The 16,328-nt window shown below is 39.7% G+C and overlaps 1 protein-coding gene across 2 annotated transcripts in view; it reads right to left on the minus strand.

Moving 5' to 3' along the window:
* Positions 1–12,674, minus strand: part of ret (ret proto-oncogene receptor tyrosine kinase) — a 36,422-nt gene extending 23,748 nt beyond the window's left edge. For both annotated transcript variants that reach the window (XM_061746041.1, XM_061746040.1), the window contains exons 1-2: positions 12,230–12,674; positions 4–240 (exon numbers count right to left, since the gene is read on the minus strand). In XM_061746041.1, coding sequence (XP_061602025.1) covers positions 4–240; positions 12,230–12,296 — 304 coding nt within the window. In that variant the 5' untranslated portion in view covers positions 12,297–12,674. The remainder of the gene's footprint in view (positions 1–3; positions 241–12,229) is intronic.
* Positions 12,675–16,328: the final 3,654 nt, after the last annotated feature.

Here is a 16,328-nt window from a genome sequence, read left to right on the forward strand (position 1 = left end):
CACATAGCAAGGCGAAGTCTGTCTCCTCCAGGGTTTTGTTCAAGAACAGCACTCCGGTGCTGATGTCTATGTGGAACCAGTAGTTGTGGGACTGACGTCTGCTCCAGCAAAGGTAGAAGTGCGGCCGCTCGGAGTCGGCGTCCAGCATGGCGTGGACCTGCAGGACCGGCGTCCCTGCCGGCTGGTCCACGTACACCGTCTCAATGTACTCTTTCTGAGGGAAGTACAGCCCCGTCGCTCCTGGAGAGGAAACACAAAACAACTCTGTAAAGACAGCCTTAAAATCAGAGGTGTCTTCAGTATTCACATTCATTACTCAGGTAGAAGTATAGATACTAGAGTTTAAAAATACTCCTGTAGAAGTTGAAGTATCAACTCAAGTTTTTTACTCAAGTAAAAGTATAAAAGTACTGGTTTCAAAACTACTTAAAGTATAAAAGTAAAAGTAATGTAAGGGGGAAAAAAGCCATTAAGGACAAAAGCCATTGAAAATGAATGTATCTTAGTATAATGTAAATATATTAAAGAAGCATATATGTGTACTATTGAGCATTAACATGTGTTTCAGAGAGCAGGAGATATGATGACTAGTTGCCTATAAGTATTGTAATGGTGCAAAAAGTCAAACTTCAGAGGCATGTTATCATTTATCCTAACCTTTATTGGAATGTACATCCAAGTTTAGTTGCAGGAATCTGAGGGAACGGATGTAAGAACAAAACTTGACAAGAACATCTGAAACAACCACAACCAAATTCCCTCTATCTGGATGGAGCAATTTAACTGGATAGTTGTTTTTTAAAGGCCGAAATGAAATAGAGTAACGAGGCTGTTTTTAAAATGTAAGGAGTAAAAAGTACAGATAATTGCGTGAAAATGTAAGGAGTAAAAGTAAAAAGTCGTCTGAAAAATAATTATTTCAGTGAAGTATAGATAACCAAATTTTCTACTTAAGTAAGGTAACAAAGTATTTGTACTTCGTTACTTGACACCTAAAATCAAAGATGAAGGCCTGACATCACTGTTGAGACCCCCGTGTTATTACAGAGAAAGATAAAGGCTGATGTCACCCAGGAAGTTTAAACTTGGCAACAGAACCCACCGACAATGCTGTCAGGCCACTAAATTAAAATGAATACAGGACTGTCTCAGAAAATTAGAATATTGTGATTTTCTGTAATGCGATTACAAGAACAAAAATGTCATACATTCTGGATTCATTGCAAATCAACTGAAATATTGCAAGCCTTTTATTATTTTAATATTGTTGATCATGGCTTACAGCTTAAGAAAACTAAAATATCCTATCTCAAAAAATTTGAATATTCTGGGAATCTTAATTTTAAACTGTAAACCATAATCAGCAATATTAAAATAATAAAAGGCTTGCAATATTTCAGTTGATTAGTAATGAATCCAGATTGTATGACATTTTTGTTTTATTAATTGCATTACAGAACTTTACCACAATATTCTAATTTTCTGAGACAGCCGTGTATGTCCATGTAATATGACAGGTTTAATATTTTGTTTTTTTCTCCCCCTACATCTTTAATTTCCCCTGTTAGCGGAAATTGAAAGGAGGGTTCAAATGACACTTAATGCAGCTTATATAATGAATCTCTCATTTGGTCAATAACATGTGGTTTCCCTTTCTCCTTGCGTTCACCTTGAGAAGTTTAATTACAAGGGCTAACATGATATGGAGGAGAAATGAATCATTACCTGTCAAAGAGGGTGTGTGTGTGTGTGTGTGTGTGCGTGCATGTGTGTGTGTGTGTTGGAGTGATCCATAAAGCACTATAGCGGTCTGTGTGTTTTACAGGAAAATGGAGATGTGTTCCTCCTGTAATTATATCCTTGTTATGCTCCTCTTTGACGATGGTAGGCGACCATTTAGGGAACGCACTAATGTCATTAGCAGACAGCAAAACTAGATTTTCTATTTCTGTTGGTGCAATTGAGGCCTCGGCTCTGGTTTCAGGCATTGATTTAATTTCCCCGGGCTTAGATGACAGGAGGCCGAGCTGATAGATAAAACGTGGCCATCCTTCCTGAAGAATGGAGATACACTCAGTGAGGCTGCAGACCTTTTTTATTAGAAGTGTTTCTGGGACGAAGAAGAAAAAAACGAAACATGAAAACTACAAATGAATTTGCCCTGCAGGGATGGCAGGAGTCCGTTTCATGAATGCTAAAGTTTATGGGATGAATTTATCCTCTCTAAATCTATGTCACTCAAATAAAACCAACTTTAGTTAATACTTTCAATATGTTCTGAGGCTGCATTTGTCCTGGATATCACTTGATACCTATAATTTATTTATTAGTTAGGGTTTTTGAAAACAGGAAGGTCAGACAAATTTAAAAATTCCTCAGAGAGAGAGCGAGGAAACATCCTGAAACAGTTATGGATCTGTAGTCTCTCATAACAGGAAATAATGGATCAGTTAAACTGGCTGTTTGTGCCTCTGATTTGATGTACAGGACTGTCTCAGAAAATTAGAATATTGTGATAAACTTCTTTATTTTCTGTAATGCAATTAAAAAAACAAAAATGTCATACATTCTGGATTCATTACAAATAAACTGAAATATTGCAAGCCTTTTATTATTTTAATATTGCTGATTATGGCTTACAGCTTAAGATTAAGATTCACAGAAATTTTTTTGAGATAGGATATTTGAGTTTTCTTAAGCTGTAAACCATAATCAGCAATATTAAAATAATACAAGGCTTGCAATATTTCAGTTGATTTGTAATAAATCCAGAATGTATGACATTTTTGCATTACAGAAAATAAAGGACTTTATCACAATATTCTAATTTTCTGAGACAGTCCTACAGTATTCAAAGTGAACGGACCCGTTCAAGCTCGGTGTAATACCGCCACTCACCGTCAGAGGGCGCTATAATCACATCGACAAAGGCCCATTAAACCCACTTGGACCTGCAGTTCGTGATCTCAGTCATGTCCTTAGTGCATTATTAGTCATTGCTTATATTAATGGCCGTGTTGGGTTTGTAAGAATGAAAGAAAATACTGCTGTACAAGCGTCTCTTGGATAAACGAATAAAATACATCAGATAAACAGAACTTTTACACGTGACAGAGACATGAATCAATGGCAGCAGATGACAGCAGCTCTGCAAATGAAAACTAGTGGCTTGGATGTGTTAACCATTGGGAGCTGGACTCATTTGTGAAGGCAGGTTTTGGCTTTAAGCCACGATGACTGGAGCCCCCCCCCCAACCCCTCCCGCAATTCGTTTATATCTTTCAAAATTCAATTTCTTACCAGGACAGAAGCCAAGAGAAAGCGAGCAGTTTATATCAAAACTAATTAATTGGATGGATTGAGCAGACCTCCCTGAGCAAATGACATCTTTGCTCTGTGAAGCCATGATGATGATTTTTGCAAAGCATGACTCATTACCTTCCCATAATGAGCCGCAAGGATGAAATAAACAGAGTGATGACATTTCACCTGTTTATATGTACGATAGATTCACAAAAAAGTAAGACAGAGTATGTCCTTTTTCTCATTTTGGCACCCACACACACAAAAAGGCTCGGCCTGTTTTGAATCAAAGTGTATAAACATCATTAAAGAAAAATGCTTTACAGGTTTCATTCAGGAATAAAAGCGTTCCTGAGCCACTACATCGGTGTTATTTCTTCAATAGGTAGATTAAGAGATTTCACAAACAAACCCAGTGTTTGAACACAATGGCTCTTGTAACAATCTGTGTTTGCTGTAGACATCAGGTATTGCTGAATGGACAGAAGATTGGGCTTATACGACACTGAAAATCATAAAAGAGCAAAGCAGCAGGAGCACGAGATAACTCATTTGGCTGAGCAGGGGCCCCATAAACAGAGACAACAGCCGTCCTGCGGACAGTCCAGGTTCAGGTTCCACTCCTGGTCTGTCGCTCTTCCCTCTTTCTTGCCTGTGACTTTACTTTCAATTAAACCCACTACTGACACAAATCCTTAGGAGAAACAGTGGAAAACCCTTTCACTCATCCACGTGTGTGCTGTAGGAAGGAAGGAAGGAAGGGAGGAAGGAAGGAAGGAAGGAAGGAAGGAAGGAAGGAAGGAAGGAAGGAAGGAAGGAAGGAAGGAAGGAAGGAAGGGAGGAAGGAAGGGAGGAAGGGAGGAAGGGAGGGAGGGAGGGAGGGAAGGAGGAAGGAAATGAGCCAGAAAGAAAGAAAGAAAGAGAGACAGAAAGAAGAGCCTAAAAAGAAAGAAAGGAAGAAATAAAGAAAGAAATTAGCCTAAAAAGAAAGAAAGAAAGAAAGAAAGAAAGAAAGAAAATATATGAGCCTAAAAGAAAGAAAGAAAGAAAGAAAGAAAGAAGAGACTAAAAAGAAAGAAAGAAAGAAAGAAAGAAAGAAAAAAGAAAGAAAGAAATGAGCCAGAAAGAAAGAAAGAAAATATATGAGCCTAAAAGAAAGAAAGAAAGAAAGAAAGAAGAGCCTAAAAAGAAAGAAATAAATAAATATATGAGCCTGAAAGAAAGAAAGAAAGAAAGAAAGAAAGAAAGAAGAGCCTAAAAAGAAAGAAAGAAAGACAGAAAGAAAAAAAATTAGCCTAAAAAGAAAGAAAGAAAGAAAGAAAGGAAGAAAGAAAGAAAGAAAGGAAGAAAGAAAGAAAGAAAGAAAGAAAAAAAAGAAAGAAAGAAAATATATTAGCCTAAAAGAAAGAAAGAAAGAAAGAAAATATATTAGCCTAAAAGAAAGAAAGAAAGAAAGAAAGAAAGAAGAGCCTAAAAAGAAAGAAAGAAATATATGAGCCTGAAAGAAAGAAAGAAAGAAAGAAAGAAAGAAGAGCCTAAAAAGAAAGAAAGAAAGAAAGAAAGAAAGAAAGAAAGAAAGAAGAGCCTAAAAAGAAAGAAAGAAAGAAAGAAAAAAAATTAGCCTAAAAAGAAAGAAAGAAAGAAAGAAAGAAAGAAAGAAAGAAGAGCCTAAAAAGAAAGAAAGAAAGAAATATATGAGCCTGAAAGAAAGAAAGAAAGAAAGAAAGAAAGAAAGAAAGAAAGAAAAAAAATAGCCTAAAAAGAAAGAAAGAAAGAAAGAAAAAAGAAAGAAAGAAATGAGCCAGAAAGAAAGAAAGAAAGAAAGAAAGAAAATATATGAGCCTAAAAGAAAGAAAGAAAGAAAGAAAAAAAGAAAATATATTAGCCTAAAAGAAAGAAAGAAAGAAAGAAAGAAGAGCCTAAAAAGAAAGAAAGAAAGAAATATATGAGCCTGAAAGAAAGAAAGATAGAAAGAAAGAAAGAAAGAAAGAAAGAAAGAAAGAAAAAATTAGCCTAAAAAGAAAGAAAGAAAGAAAGAAAAAAGAAAGAAAGAAATGAGCCAGAAAGAAAGAAAGAAAGAAAAAAAGAAAGAAAGAAAGAAAGAAAGAAAGATATGAGCCTAAAAGAAAGAAAGAAAGAAAGAAAGAAAGAAAGAAAGAAAGAAAGAAAGAAAGAAAGAAAGAAAGAAAGAAAGAAAGATATGAGCCTAAAAGAAAGAAAGAAGGATAGATTCCCGTTGATGACGTTTTTGTATTGGTATTTTTTTTATCGTCCTTTTTATCGTTATCAGGATAAATGCCAGAAGTTATCGTGATAAATGTTTTAGTCCATACCGCCCATCCCTAGTGTGCTGATCATTCAAGTTTATAACATTGCTGTGTATGTTTATACATCTTTGTCCTCTTTTTTAACTGAGTCAGAGCAAAAAGGACAAAAAGCTCATCCCAGAATGGGACAGCACCAGGTTTAATCAGCCGCAGAACTGCAGAGAGCTGGACCGGTCGGGCTGAGAGGGTGGGACGCCCTCGCCATCGTCCCAGACAAAGACAGGAACTCAATTACCTCGAGCGTGCTCCGGCTGATAGATTTACCAGCTATGAGCTCATCTGCCGGAGGAACCCACGGACTTACTAATCTGCCTCTTTGAATCCACCTCTGAGTCTCACTGCAACAAGACAAGAGTCACTTCAGCAACCACGGCAGATCGGAAAAATGACCTGGCCTGTAGGACTGTGTTGAAAAAAATCGATTTCCCAATTCTAAACCGATTTATCATATTAATTCCTAAAAATCGATTCATATGTCTAAAGATCGATTTTTATTGTTTATCCCCAAAAAAGGAATGTTTTGTTGGACACAAGAATAACTGGTGCCATGTTTTTGCCTTTAAATATGTTTAAAGGTATGAAAACACTAAAGTGTTAGGTTATAATTGCATAAATTGTCTATATTTCATTACTTTATATACTGTCTTGGGGTTACATTTGCAAAAAATGCTAAAAACCAAAATGCTCAAAAATTAAAAACCAAAATAGACCGAAAATGGAACAAATAAAACCGATTTCATCCGTCTCTGTTCCCTCCCTGGATCTGTTTGGTAATTCTGACCCACACGATGTTTCTGAAAGCAGTTCTATCAGCATTCTGGGAGCTGATTGGTCCTTACAGCATCATTAGCTGCCAATACTTGCTGTTGAATCTCAATATAATACCAGTAGTAATATTTTGCATAACTACAGTCATATAATTCATGCAACAGCTCAAAAAACTGTTTTAATAACACTAACCCAAATCAATATCGGAATTGAATCGGATCGAATCAAATCTTGATAATCGATTCTGAATCTTAAGAATCGGAATCGATTCTTGACATTTGAATCGATCCCCAGCCCTACCGGCCTGGTTGTTGGACGGTTCAATCCCTCAGTAATCTTGTTCTCAGATTGGCCCCCTTCCCTCCCAAGGTCAACATGTGCTAACAACCCGTTGGAGAGGGACTGTATCTGGCAGCAGATCGATCAATAACTGTACTAATCAACAGTGATTGTTTTCCACTGATGAGACGGACATGCTGCGGGAAAATGCTGCAGGTTGCATGTGAGCGATCATCCCTGTCGCTCCCTGGCAGCCTGGCCCACTTGTTCAGACGCGTCATGGACCTGCAGAGTCTGAGACTGAGTACTTGTCCTCCGTTGCTCTGAGTTTACATTCACAGCCAGCGCCACAATTTAATCCATCAATATCTATCTTCCAAATAATTCACCCTCTATTACAAAGCAGCATCCATTCACATTAAGAAACAGTCACATTACACCGATAAGAAGACAATAAATATTAAAATCACTCTGAAACTTATCAGGATTGCTACGCTCCCAAGGACGGAGCGGTTATGGGAATAGCTCTTTTCAGAGATTCAATTAACTAAAAAGCTGCACATTCAAGTATAATTCCACTTCTGAAAGCTATTATTGATCAGAATGTTTGGAAATCTCTCTCCCTCCATTTCCTGTGCCATTATGCACAACCGCTCCGTTGTATCACACTGGATTTAGAACCTGGATTTAATATAGTCACGACTGTGAAGCCCTCGACATCGAAACAACAAGATGTAATGAGAAGGGAAAGTCATTTCCTGTCATGATGACACCGTCATCAAACTTTTCATCAGCGTAATAAGATATTTGATCTGAGTTTGGAGGAGGCAGTTCAGCTCTAGGTAGATTACTCAGTTTACACGATGCATACCATAACATAATGATCAATTACCCCGTAATGTAATCCAATTAGCCCTGGGAGAATACAAGAGCTGAGATCCAGTGATACGTGTTCATCAGCCATCAGGAAATCTAATAAAACATCTCCCTGAGGATTAGCTGCAAGTACAAATACAGTTTGGGGATTCCTCCGGGAAAGAGTGTGACATCAAAAATTGAACAGGTGGAGACCGAGTTTGATGCAAAAGTCATTAATCTGTGCGATATGTACTGTACACACACAGTTCAGGTTAAAATTATCTGGATAAAAGGTTCCTAACTTTGCATAACTGTGTAATAGAATAGAAAGAAACACAAGCTTTATAACCAGTGATCCGTTTTTAAGTTTACTTTAGTTAATTGTTTCCACGCAACGACAATCTCTTGAGGCAAAGCTAACAAAAACACACGCTGGGTATCGCGTGAAATACCCCACATGTGGGATAAAAGCTCTGTTATTGTGGCGTCTGTGACTCTTCATCACAATTCAGAGTTACTGTAACGATGTTTAATCCTTTTAATCTTTGTCACGTGAATAACAATCAATAGTCATCACTGCAGCGAAAGCTGAGGCCAATGAGAGTCATTAGTGGTGCTACTATTAGACAAATTGAAATTCTGACATAATTATGACATTCAATAAAAGTCAGGGTTAAGGTCAGCGGGAGACTATGAATGTGAACAGATGATCAACACTGCTGTCTTGTGGCAATCCTGCAAGGATAATTAAAAGCAAACGTGTAACTACATATGCTGTTTATAATCGTGCCACATGCAGCTGTTGTTTCCATGTAATACATCCTTACAAGTATGTTTAGCACTTTAGCCTCTAGGTCTTTAGCAGCTTGCTACGGAATTATCTAAGAGATGTCCGAGTCAAGAGGAGCTGTCACTCTCAGAGTTTGTACAGTTTGTTACAACCTCAGAGTCCGATTAGATTACAGCATGAAACAAAAGGAGGGACATTGCTTTGTGAGGACGCTGCTCTTCCACCACAATGATGCGAGCTACAAAAAAACAGGCTGGTAAAAAGATTTCAAAACATGTTTTAAATAGGGCTGGGTGATTTTGGACGAAAATAAAATCCAGATTTTTTTCTCTGAAAACCCGATTTTCGATTTCGATTTTTTTGGTAAAACTACAAAAGACAGTGAAATAAATTGTTTCAAATATTTTATCTTTATATTTAAAAAAAAATTTGCAAACAAATTTCCCTATTGGGAATGAAGTGCAATTGAAAGATACTGTAAATCCTCCTTGAGTTTAGTAAAGTGACAACATTTACAATTTTCTTGACCAAACAAAGATGACTAGACGAGCTCTGTCTGTAATGCAGCCAGCTGCAAAAAAGGAAAATCCATTTTCCGATTTTCCTTTTTTTAACATCATCTTGATTAATAAATCCGATTTAGATTTAAAATCGATTAATCGCACAGCCCTAGTTTTAATATTTAAGATTTAAAAAAGTGAAAAACAGAGGGGTGGAGCCCGGGGTGGGGTCAACATAATCAGTATACAAATGAGTTTTTGTAAAAAACTTAATTACAAAAATAGGTTTTTCTGTTGATTTCTACAGCGCTACACCAACCACGTGCACTCAAATGAGATAAAGCTGTCCTTTGTTTTATCTTTTGTTGTAAGTGATGGGTCAGACCCAGCGTGCATGGCTTGGCGACTGGAAAATAACTTGTCAGAACCCATGTGAAACCAGGGGAATAAATGCCCAGAGGGGGAAATTTCAATCAATGTCTCCTTGTCCTTTCACCACAGCAAATTAGATTCTAGCCATGCATGAGGGGGAAGTGTGACCCTGAACTGACTAGAGGATCAGACGCAGAGCTTTGACAGGTAGGAGCAGCATCCCCACAACAGGAGCAAGCAGCAGCGCGGGAGGTTGGGACTTTAAGATCTGGATGGTTCCCTCAGCAGACCGCCCATCCAGAAGAGCTGGAATAATCTTTTTCTTTCAAAATGTTGTTGTTGAATTGCAAAAGTTGCCAAAAGGAAGACCCATAATGGAAAAGTTAGGAAAGGCAGATAGAGTATCTGTGCAAGTCATTATCAGTCAGCCACGATAACTCATTAAAAATGAAGTTAGGCCTTTCTGTACACTGCGCTGAAATGAAGATAGGAAGCTTAGGCAAGAAAATGGTGTTTAAAAGTCCACAGAGTGTGAAATAAACACATGTGAAGCAGAGCTGCACACACAAGCAAACAACAACACATAAACATTGACGTTGCAGTCGGATTTCTTTTGCCTACAAACATCTTGGAACGAGAAGAAAGGAAAACTGAAATAACAAGATTGATACTGCATCTATGGGCCAAACAAGATTTACTTAATGATATAATGCAATCGTGAACTAACACAGTAGCACGTACCAAATGAGATTTATGGGACTGGTCCTTCTCCAGAGGAAAAGATAGTAATGAAAATGATCTTTCTGGAGCCGGGAGGAGCAGCTAAAGAGCCGGGGCTGGAGGGGTCATCACCGAGGGTTAGCGCTTCGTTACGGTTTCACAGGTCAGAGGGCAATGCGGGGTCAAAGATACAGTGGCAAGGTCGCGGAGGGAGATAAACGGATCAATCCTCTCATGTGAGAACATCTGTGGCTCGGCTCGTGTTAACATGAGATGCACTTGTTAACAGACTTCAACAACAGAAAGGTAGTCGGATCTGAAGTCCAAATAGTTTCTCTTTCCATGCAAATGCACAACGCAGGCCTTCTTCAGCTCACGAAACGCCTCGAACAATGAGCCAGCCGCTCCTTCCAGTAAGTCCCACGATCGAGAGGCCGTTCCAGTAAGCTCTTCACATCCTCTTCCAAGGCAAATATTCAAATCTCTAAAAGGTCCTAAAGACTCGTTGGTTTTTATTCTAGTGAACTCATACCTACAGAGGCGCCATCAGGCCAAACATTTCCTACGTTCCTCAGAGTCGCTGGCACATTTAAAAATGCAGACTTCTCTAACTGTGAGCACTAATTGCCAATTTCCTTCCTTTAATGACCTCAGCAACAAACGCTAAAGTAATCAGTAACCTGGATTTCAAACAGCAAAAAGGCCTAAACTGCTGCACACACCCAACTGCTACTGAAACACACTCACTCCTACTGTATCAGTAAAAACACATATTTGAGGCAAGGTAACACAGAAAGTGTACCCCAACATCTTCAAAGGAGTACACTGCAGTTTTGTTAATGACATCAACAGCCAGAACAACACAATCATCAGCTTGAACACAGCTCGGTGAAATCAATCTGATGTGTCATTGTAAGGTTTACGTCCGTCCCACGGTCCGAACGCCGGGCGCTCTTGTATAACAGGGGATATTTTCCTAAAGAAAACAAACAGTGGGTGTTTGCCCAGAGATGGTAGCAGCTGCTGCACACCTGCCTGCAGCTCGCCTCCTCTCCTCTCACAGCAAGTGGACGTCTTTTGTTGCAGCACGCAGGCAGGTGATGGGCGCAGCACTTGAACACGGCGTAGATTTCAGCACCACTTAATTACCAGCGCATCCTCGGCACGAGGAATCCAACTAGACGCACCTTCTGTGCATGTCAGGGGAAAAAACCTGCTTTCAGTCATGATACTCCTAAAGCGAAGTGAAAGAGTAATGTAGGTGTGCGTAAAGTGTCCAAGAGGAGCACGTCTACGCCATTTCCGTGAATTAACAACACTACAGTGTCCATCACAGTAAAATAAGAATCATAATATTAACAAAAGCCCATCTTTAACCATTTCAAAATGCTCTCTTGCATGATTACAGAGGACTGTAGTTTACAAGTAACCAACACTTTTGTAGACAACAAATAGGAGTGGCTAATTCATGTGGAAATTAATATCTTTTAAAAAATAAATCACATTTCAGTATCTTTAAAAAACGTATTAAACATCGTTTTTCCATATTTCCCTGATGATGGTTGTGATAAAAGCGTCCACATATCTGTCCAAGCATCACGTCCTACATCCTGGCTGAACTCTGAGATTTGCACAGGCCTGAGCCATGACAAACACTTTAAATATAGACTGCAAGGGCCAACAGTGTTGGTACAGTTGGACTGTGGGATTGTGAATGGGATTATAATATTATGATGATATATAGCTGTTCTCATTGGACTCCAGTGCCATACCACACATAACATGCAGCACACAATGCAAGTATCACTTTCTGCAGGGGGGAGCGGTGTTGGCATGGCGTCCGTGCCATTTTCAGGTAGCTACTTCTTGGAAAAGTGCCTAAAAACTCACTCAGCTTCCAAAATGCTTTTAGCAAAGCAATTTAGTTTTACACATGGGCGGCCAGGTTGTAATCTAGACTCCAGGTCCACTGGCAAGAGCTGCTCAGGGAGATTGCTTTTCTATCTTGTTTCATTGTGAGCAGATTTGCAGATATATTCATAAATCTGAAACAATACTGTATACCTCAAATTTAGCTCTCAGTGTTAATGTCACAAAAAATATGGCTAATTTACTCATTGAGAAGTAAGAAGGTGCTTTAAAAAAAATGACAAGGATTTATATTACAGAGCCAATTTCTTTCCAAATATAAGCTGATCTTGTTTCAGCTCAGCAACATGCGTCAATGCAACATTTAAAAACAGTTTTCCAACTCCATCCTGTGCCGTTGACCTTTTTCCACGACTTGCACGGTGAAGTGATGATTCTCTTACCTCCAAAAAGCAAAAGAAGCAGCGGCACCGCGACGTTTCCACGAGAGAAACCACAACTTGACCCCATGTTCGCGAACCATAGGGGAAAGTTTCTGGAAGGAGACACGACTGACGAAAAAGAAGAAAAAAGGAAGAAAAAAAAAGTTTCCTTTCCTGGGAAATTTGATAGTGATAAGAAAAATGATTATAGTTATGAAAAGGATGAAAACACACGCGCGCAAAAAGGCGCAGTATCAACCAGTGCGCGCTGCGTCCGTCGCTCCGGGGAAAGATGAAATCCTCAGCCCTGGGAGAGAAAACAGGGAGAATACGGGGCTCCAGTCTCTGCTGCTGCTGGGCTGACTGGCTGGTCTGGGGGAGGAAGAGGAGATGGAGGAGGAGGAGGATGAGGAAGAGGAAGAGGATGATGAGGAGGAGGAGGCGCACTCCTTCACTGCTCACTGCCCCGCTGCGTCCGCAGGAGAAGCAGCTCAGCATCTACAGGACATTTTAGAGCATCATTTATCAGCAGGTCAGCCATCTCATTAGCCCTCAGCGGGGGGGATTAATAACCAGTATTTTTACATGAGCAATGGTTCATTTTTAAGGATAGATATTTAAATAGTTGACACAGTTTCCCATGGTTTCATATATTATATGTGTTATCCTCACAATACCACAGAAATAAATCACAGCAGCTCTTTTTCCACCCTGTCTCTACAGTTTTGTTCAAAGCAGCTGGTTTAAGGAGGTGGGGTTTGCACCTTAACCCATGTCCTTTTTGTGGTATGTCCACAGACTGTATAAGAAGAGCTGGACAACCCCCCTGTGACATCACCACCCATAATGCTCAGAACAAACATGAAGCCAGCTGGAACAAGCTAACTATTCAGTCGATGCTGCAGCATCTGCTACCAACTCCAGAGGTTTAATAGATGTAGTAAAAGATGAACCTGAGTAGAGATGGAAACAGCAAAGCTGTATATATATATATATATATATATATATATATATATATATATATATATATATATATATATATATATATATATATATATATATATACTCTGATTTGGGTCTGTGATGTCACAGTAACACGTTCATTTGAACAGCTCACTTGATATCTCAAACTTCAGACTCTCAATATATACTTTCAAGGACACACAACCGTATTTTATTTTCATTGAAAGTCTCCTTTAAGGACGCAACTGCATTTTAAAATCAGGGTCAGGTGTCAACGATTTATTATTTTTGAAAAGTACAAAGTGGTATGATCTCTATAGGCTAACTCAACACATGAAAGAAGGAAAAACCTTTAGGGCCAATCCCAATACACCCCCTACTTTCTACCACTATCCCTCCCTCACTACAACTACCCCTAAAAATCACAAATTTTTAGGGCCCTTGTAATCTTCCCAGGGCCTGTCCCAATACTCCCACTACTCCTACTTTTCAGCACTACCCCTAAATTTTGCTTGCTACGTCACTGCGTGGTTTACGTTCGGGTACGTAAGCGACTGCGTAGTTACGTTTGCACATACGTCACACCATATCAGGAAGGCCAGAGCTAAAAGCTGTTTTAATTTCAGCTGTAGCGCTGTTAATATGCCACTTTATTAAGTTTTAATATTTTTTCCAGGCGTAAAAGTAACCGTTAAGATCCCCAACCTGGGCTCAGTTTATCCAAATAACGCCTGTTAAGAAATTTGATCCGAAAATATCGAGATGAGTACAGCCGGCTGCCGGCTCAGGAGCTGATTTATGGTTCCGTGTTAAATCGATGCAGAGCCTACGGCCTAGGGTACGGCGTACGGAGCGCGTAGCTGTGTAACCTACGCCTTTATTCTGACAAGGTTTGAACAAGACTTCGCAACAACGGGTAAACGAGTGATTATGTACATTCACTGAGTGAATATTATGAAAGTAAAATATATATTTCTTGTTAGAAATGTAATCAAAATGCATTTTTATGCAGAAACTAACTCAAAATATTGATTTTATTCACTAAAAAATAAGAAATGTCGGCCATGTTTTTTTTCTTTATTCAGTCCGCAAGTGACGACGAAAAGCATTCTGGGAAATTTTTCTAGCCCTCGGTCAGCGAGTCAACATCTGAAAACCCTTGCTCTGAAGGGCCAGATTCATAAGCACTACCCCTAAATAAGCACACTCCCCCTAGATGGAAAGAGTAATTGGGACACCACTACCCTCACGGGAACGCGCAGAATTTAGGGGTAGGGCTGAAAAGTAGGGGTAGGGGGAGTATTGGGACAGGGCCTTAATGTTGCATTAAAGGTTTTTCCTTATTTATGTGTTGAGTTTTCCTATAGAGATGATTCCACAGAGCAGCGTGTCACACTGCAGATTCATTACACTTCACCACCAACTCGGAGACCTGCACAGTGTTTCTCTGTTTCATCGTATTTCCCAGTCCAAGACCAGCTGGGCGACTGGTCAAACTCTGACAGACCTTTGCCCTCGCCGATGCGAGTGGGATCCCTGTGTGACTGGATAATGTGGAGTGATGCATTGTTGGAGCCTCGGGCAGAAAATCAGTCGCTAGCTCGGCAGTGGTTCAACTATCAATGTCTCTGCGTGGAGCAGAAGCCGTGGGGCTGGAGAAACCTGCAAAGCTTACCTTTATCCTCTCAAATGGAAATAAATAGCATAACACCTGTTTTCTTAAAGGGGCTCCTCTGTGTGTCTGCAAAAGTGGGATTAAAACAAGGAATTACTGACAAAAAAGATCAGTCAGGAGATCAAACTTTCACATTTGGTGGCTTTTTTATTTTTTCTTAAGATGTGAAATGAATGCAAATGCATATCTGATAAAAGGTTATGCCGTCTTACATCTTGAATACCTCCTGCTGTATCACAGGAAAGTGTTCATGAGGGCAGAAACTGAGCAGGCAAGAATGTGCACTGCCTGGCTGGGATACAGTTTCCCTGTGAGACACCACAGGTTCCCTGGGACACGAGCTCGGTGACAATCCATAAATACCAGGAAACGTGCTGGTATGAACATGGATTGTATGGTTTCAGCAGGAACTCAGCCTGTAATGTGAGCAGGATATTTTCCACGCCCACCAACGTTTCATCCCCTCTGGATCTGTGTTAAGAGCTGCTCGGGTTTTACCTCCTTTCCAATGTGCCAGCTACTTGAAGTGACTTTAAATGAGTTCGCATGATGCTTATATTTTAAATGCAACACTTTATCGTCACATGCAAATAAACAAAAGATATCTTTTGATCCCTGTGGGGTTGTACTGTATTGATTTTGTTTTCTTCTGAAGCATCAGCTATGCATTTCCAGTACGAGTAAAGTCATTTGGAAAAGCAATTACTGGTGTGAGTCTTGTTCAAGGAGGCTGTACCTGCTGGGAGTCAAACAACTTCTCCTCGGAAGACAATTACCAAAAACCATTACACCATATTACACAATGTTATTACGGCTTCTTAGAAGAGCATAATAGGCTTCCTCTCAGGGAGGAGAGCCTGATGCTGTTTATTTTGTTAACTAGATGGTCAGTTCGTGATGTCCACCTGACCTGATGCTGAGAGACTCTGGCCTGAGCACGCTCTGCACCGTCATAGATGTTTTCCTACGTGTAAATCTCTCAGCAGGACCGTGACAAGAGGAAATGTTATAATCTAAGGCAGAGAGGGAGAGAAAAAAGGTAATCTAGTAATTAGCTTTCACCGTTTAATATTGCAATATGCAAAACATCTAAGGGACTCTGGTCCTGTGATGGGGAACGTCTAATGAATTAAATTGGTGTAATTTCCTTGATTTTCTAATATAATAAGTGCAGGAGGTGCCAGTCCCATTAACAACACTCCTTTGTGAGGTGCGCATCTTGACCCCTATTAAAGAACTGCCACTAAGACAGCAGATGGCACACACACACACACACACACACACACACACACACACACACACACACACACACACACACACACACACACACACACACACACACACACACACACACACACACACACACACACACACACACACACACACACACACACACACACACACACTAAACAGGGGTGTGGGCATGGCAACAGAGTTATAATGGTTTGCCTCATGTGTCGGGGAATCACTTGGCTTAATTTG

This window comes from Cololabis saira, chromosome 17, assembly GCF_033807715.1.
Source record: "Cololabis saira isolate AMF1-May2022 chromosome 17, fColSai1.1, whole genome shotgun sequence".
Taxonomy (NCBI): domain Eukaryota; kingdom Metazoa; phylum Chordata; class Actinopteri; order Beloniformes; family Belonidae; genus Cololabis; species Cololabis saira.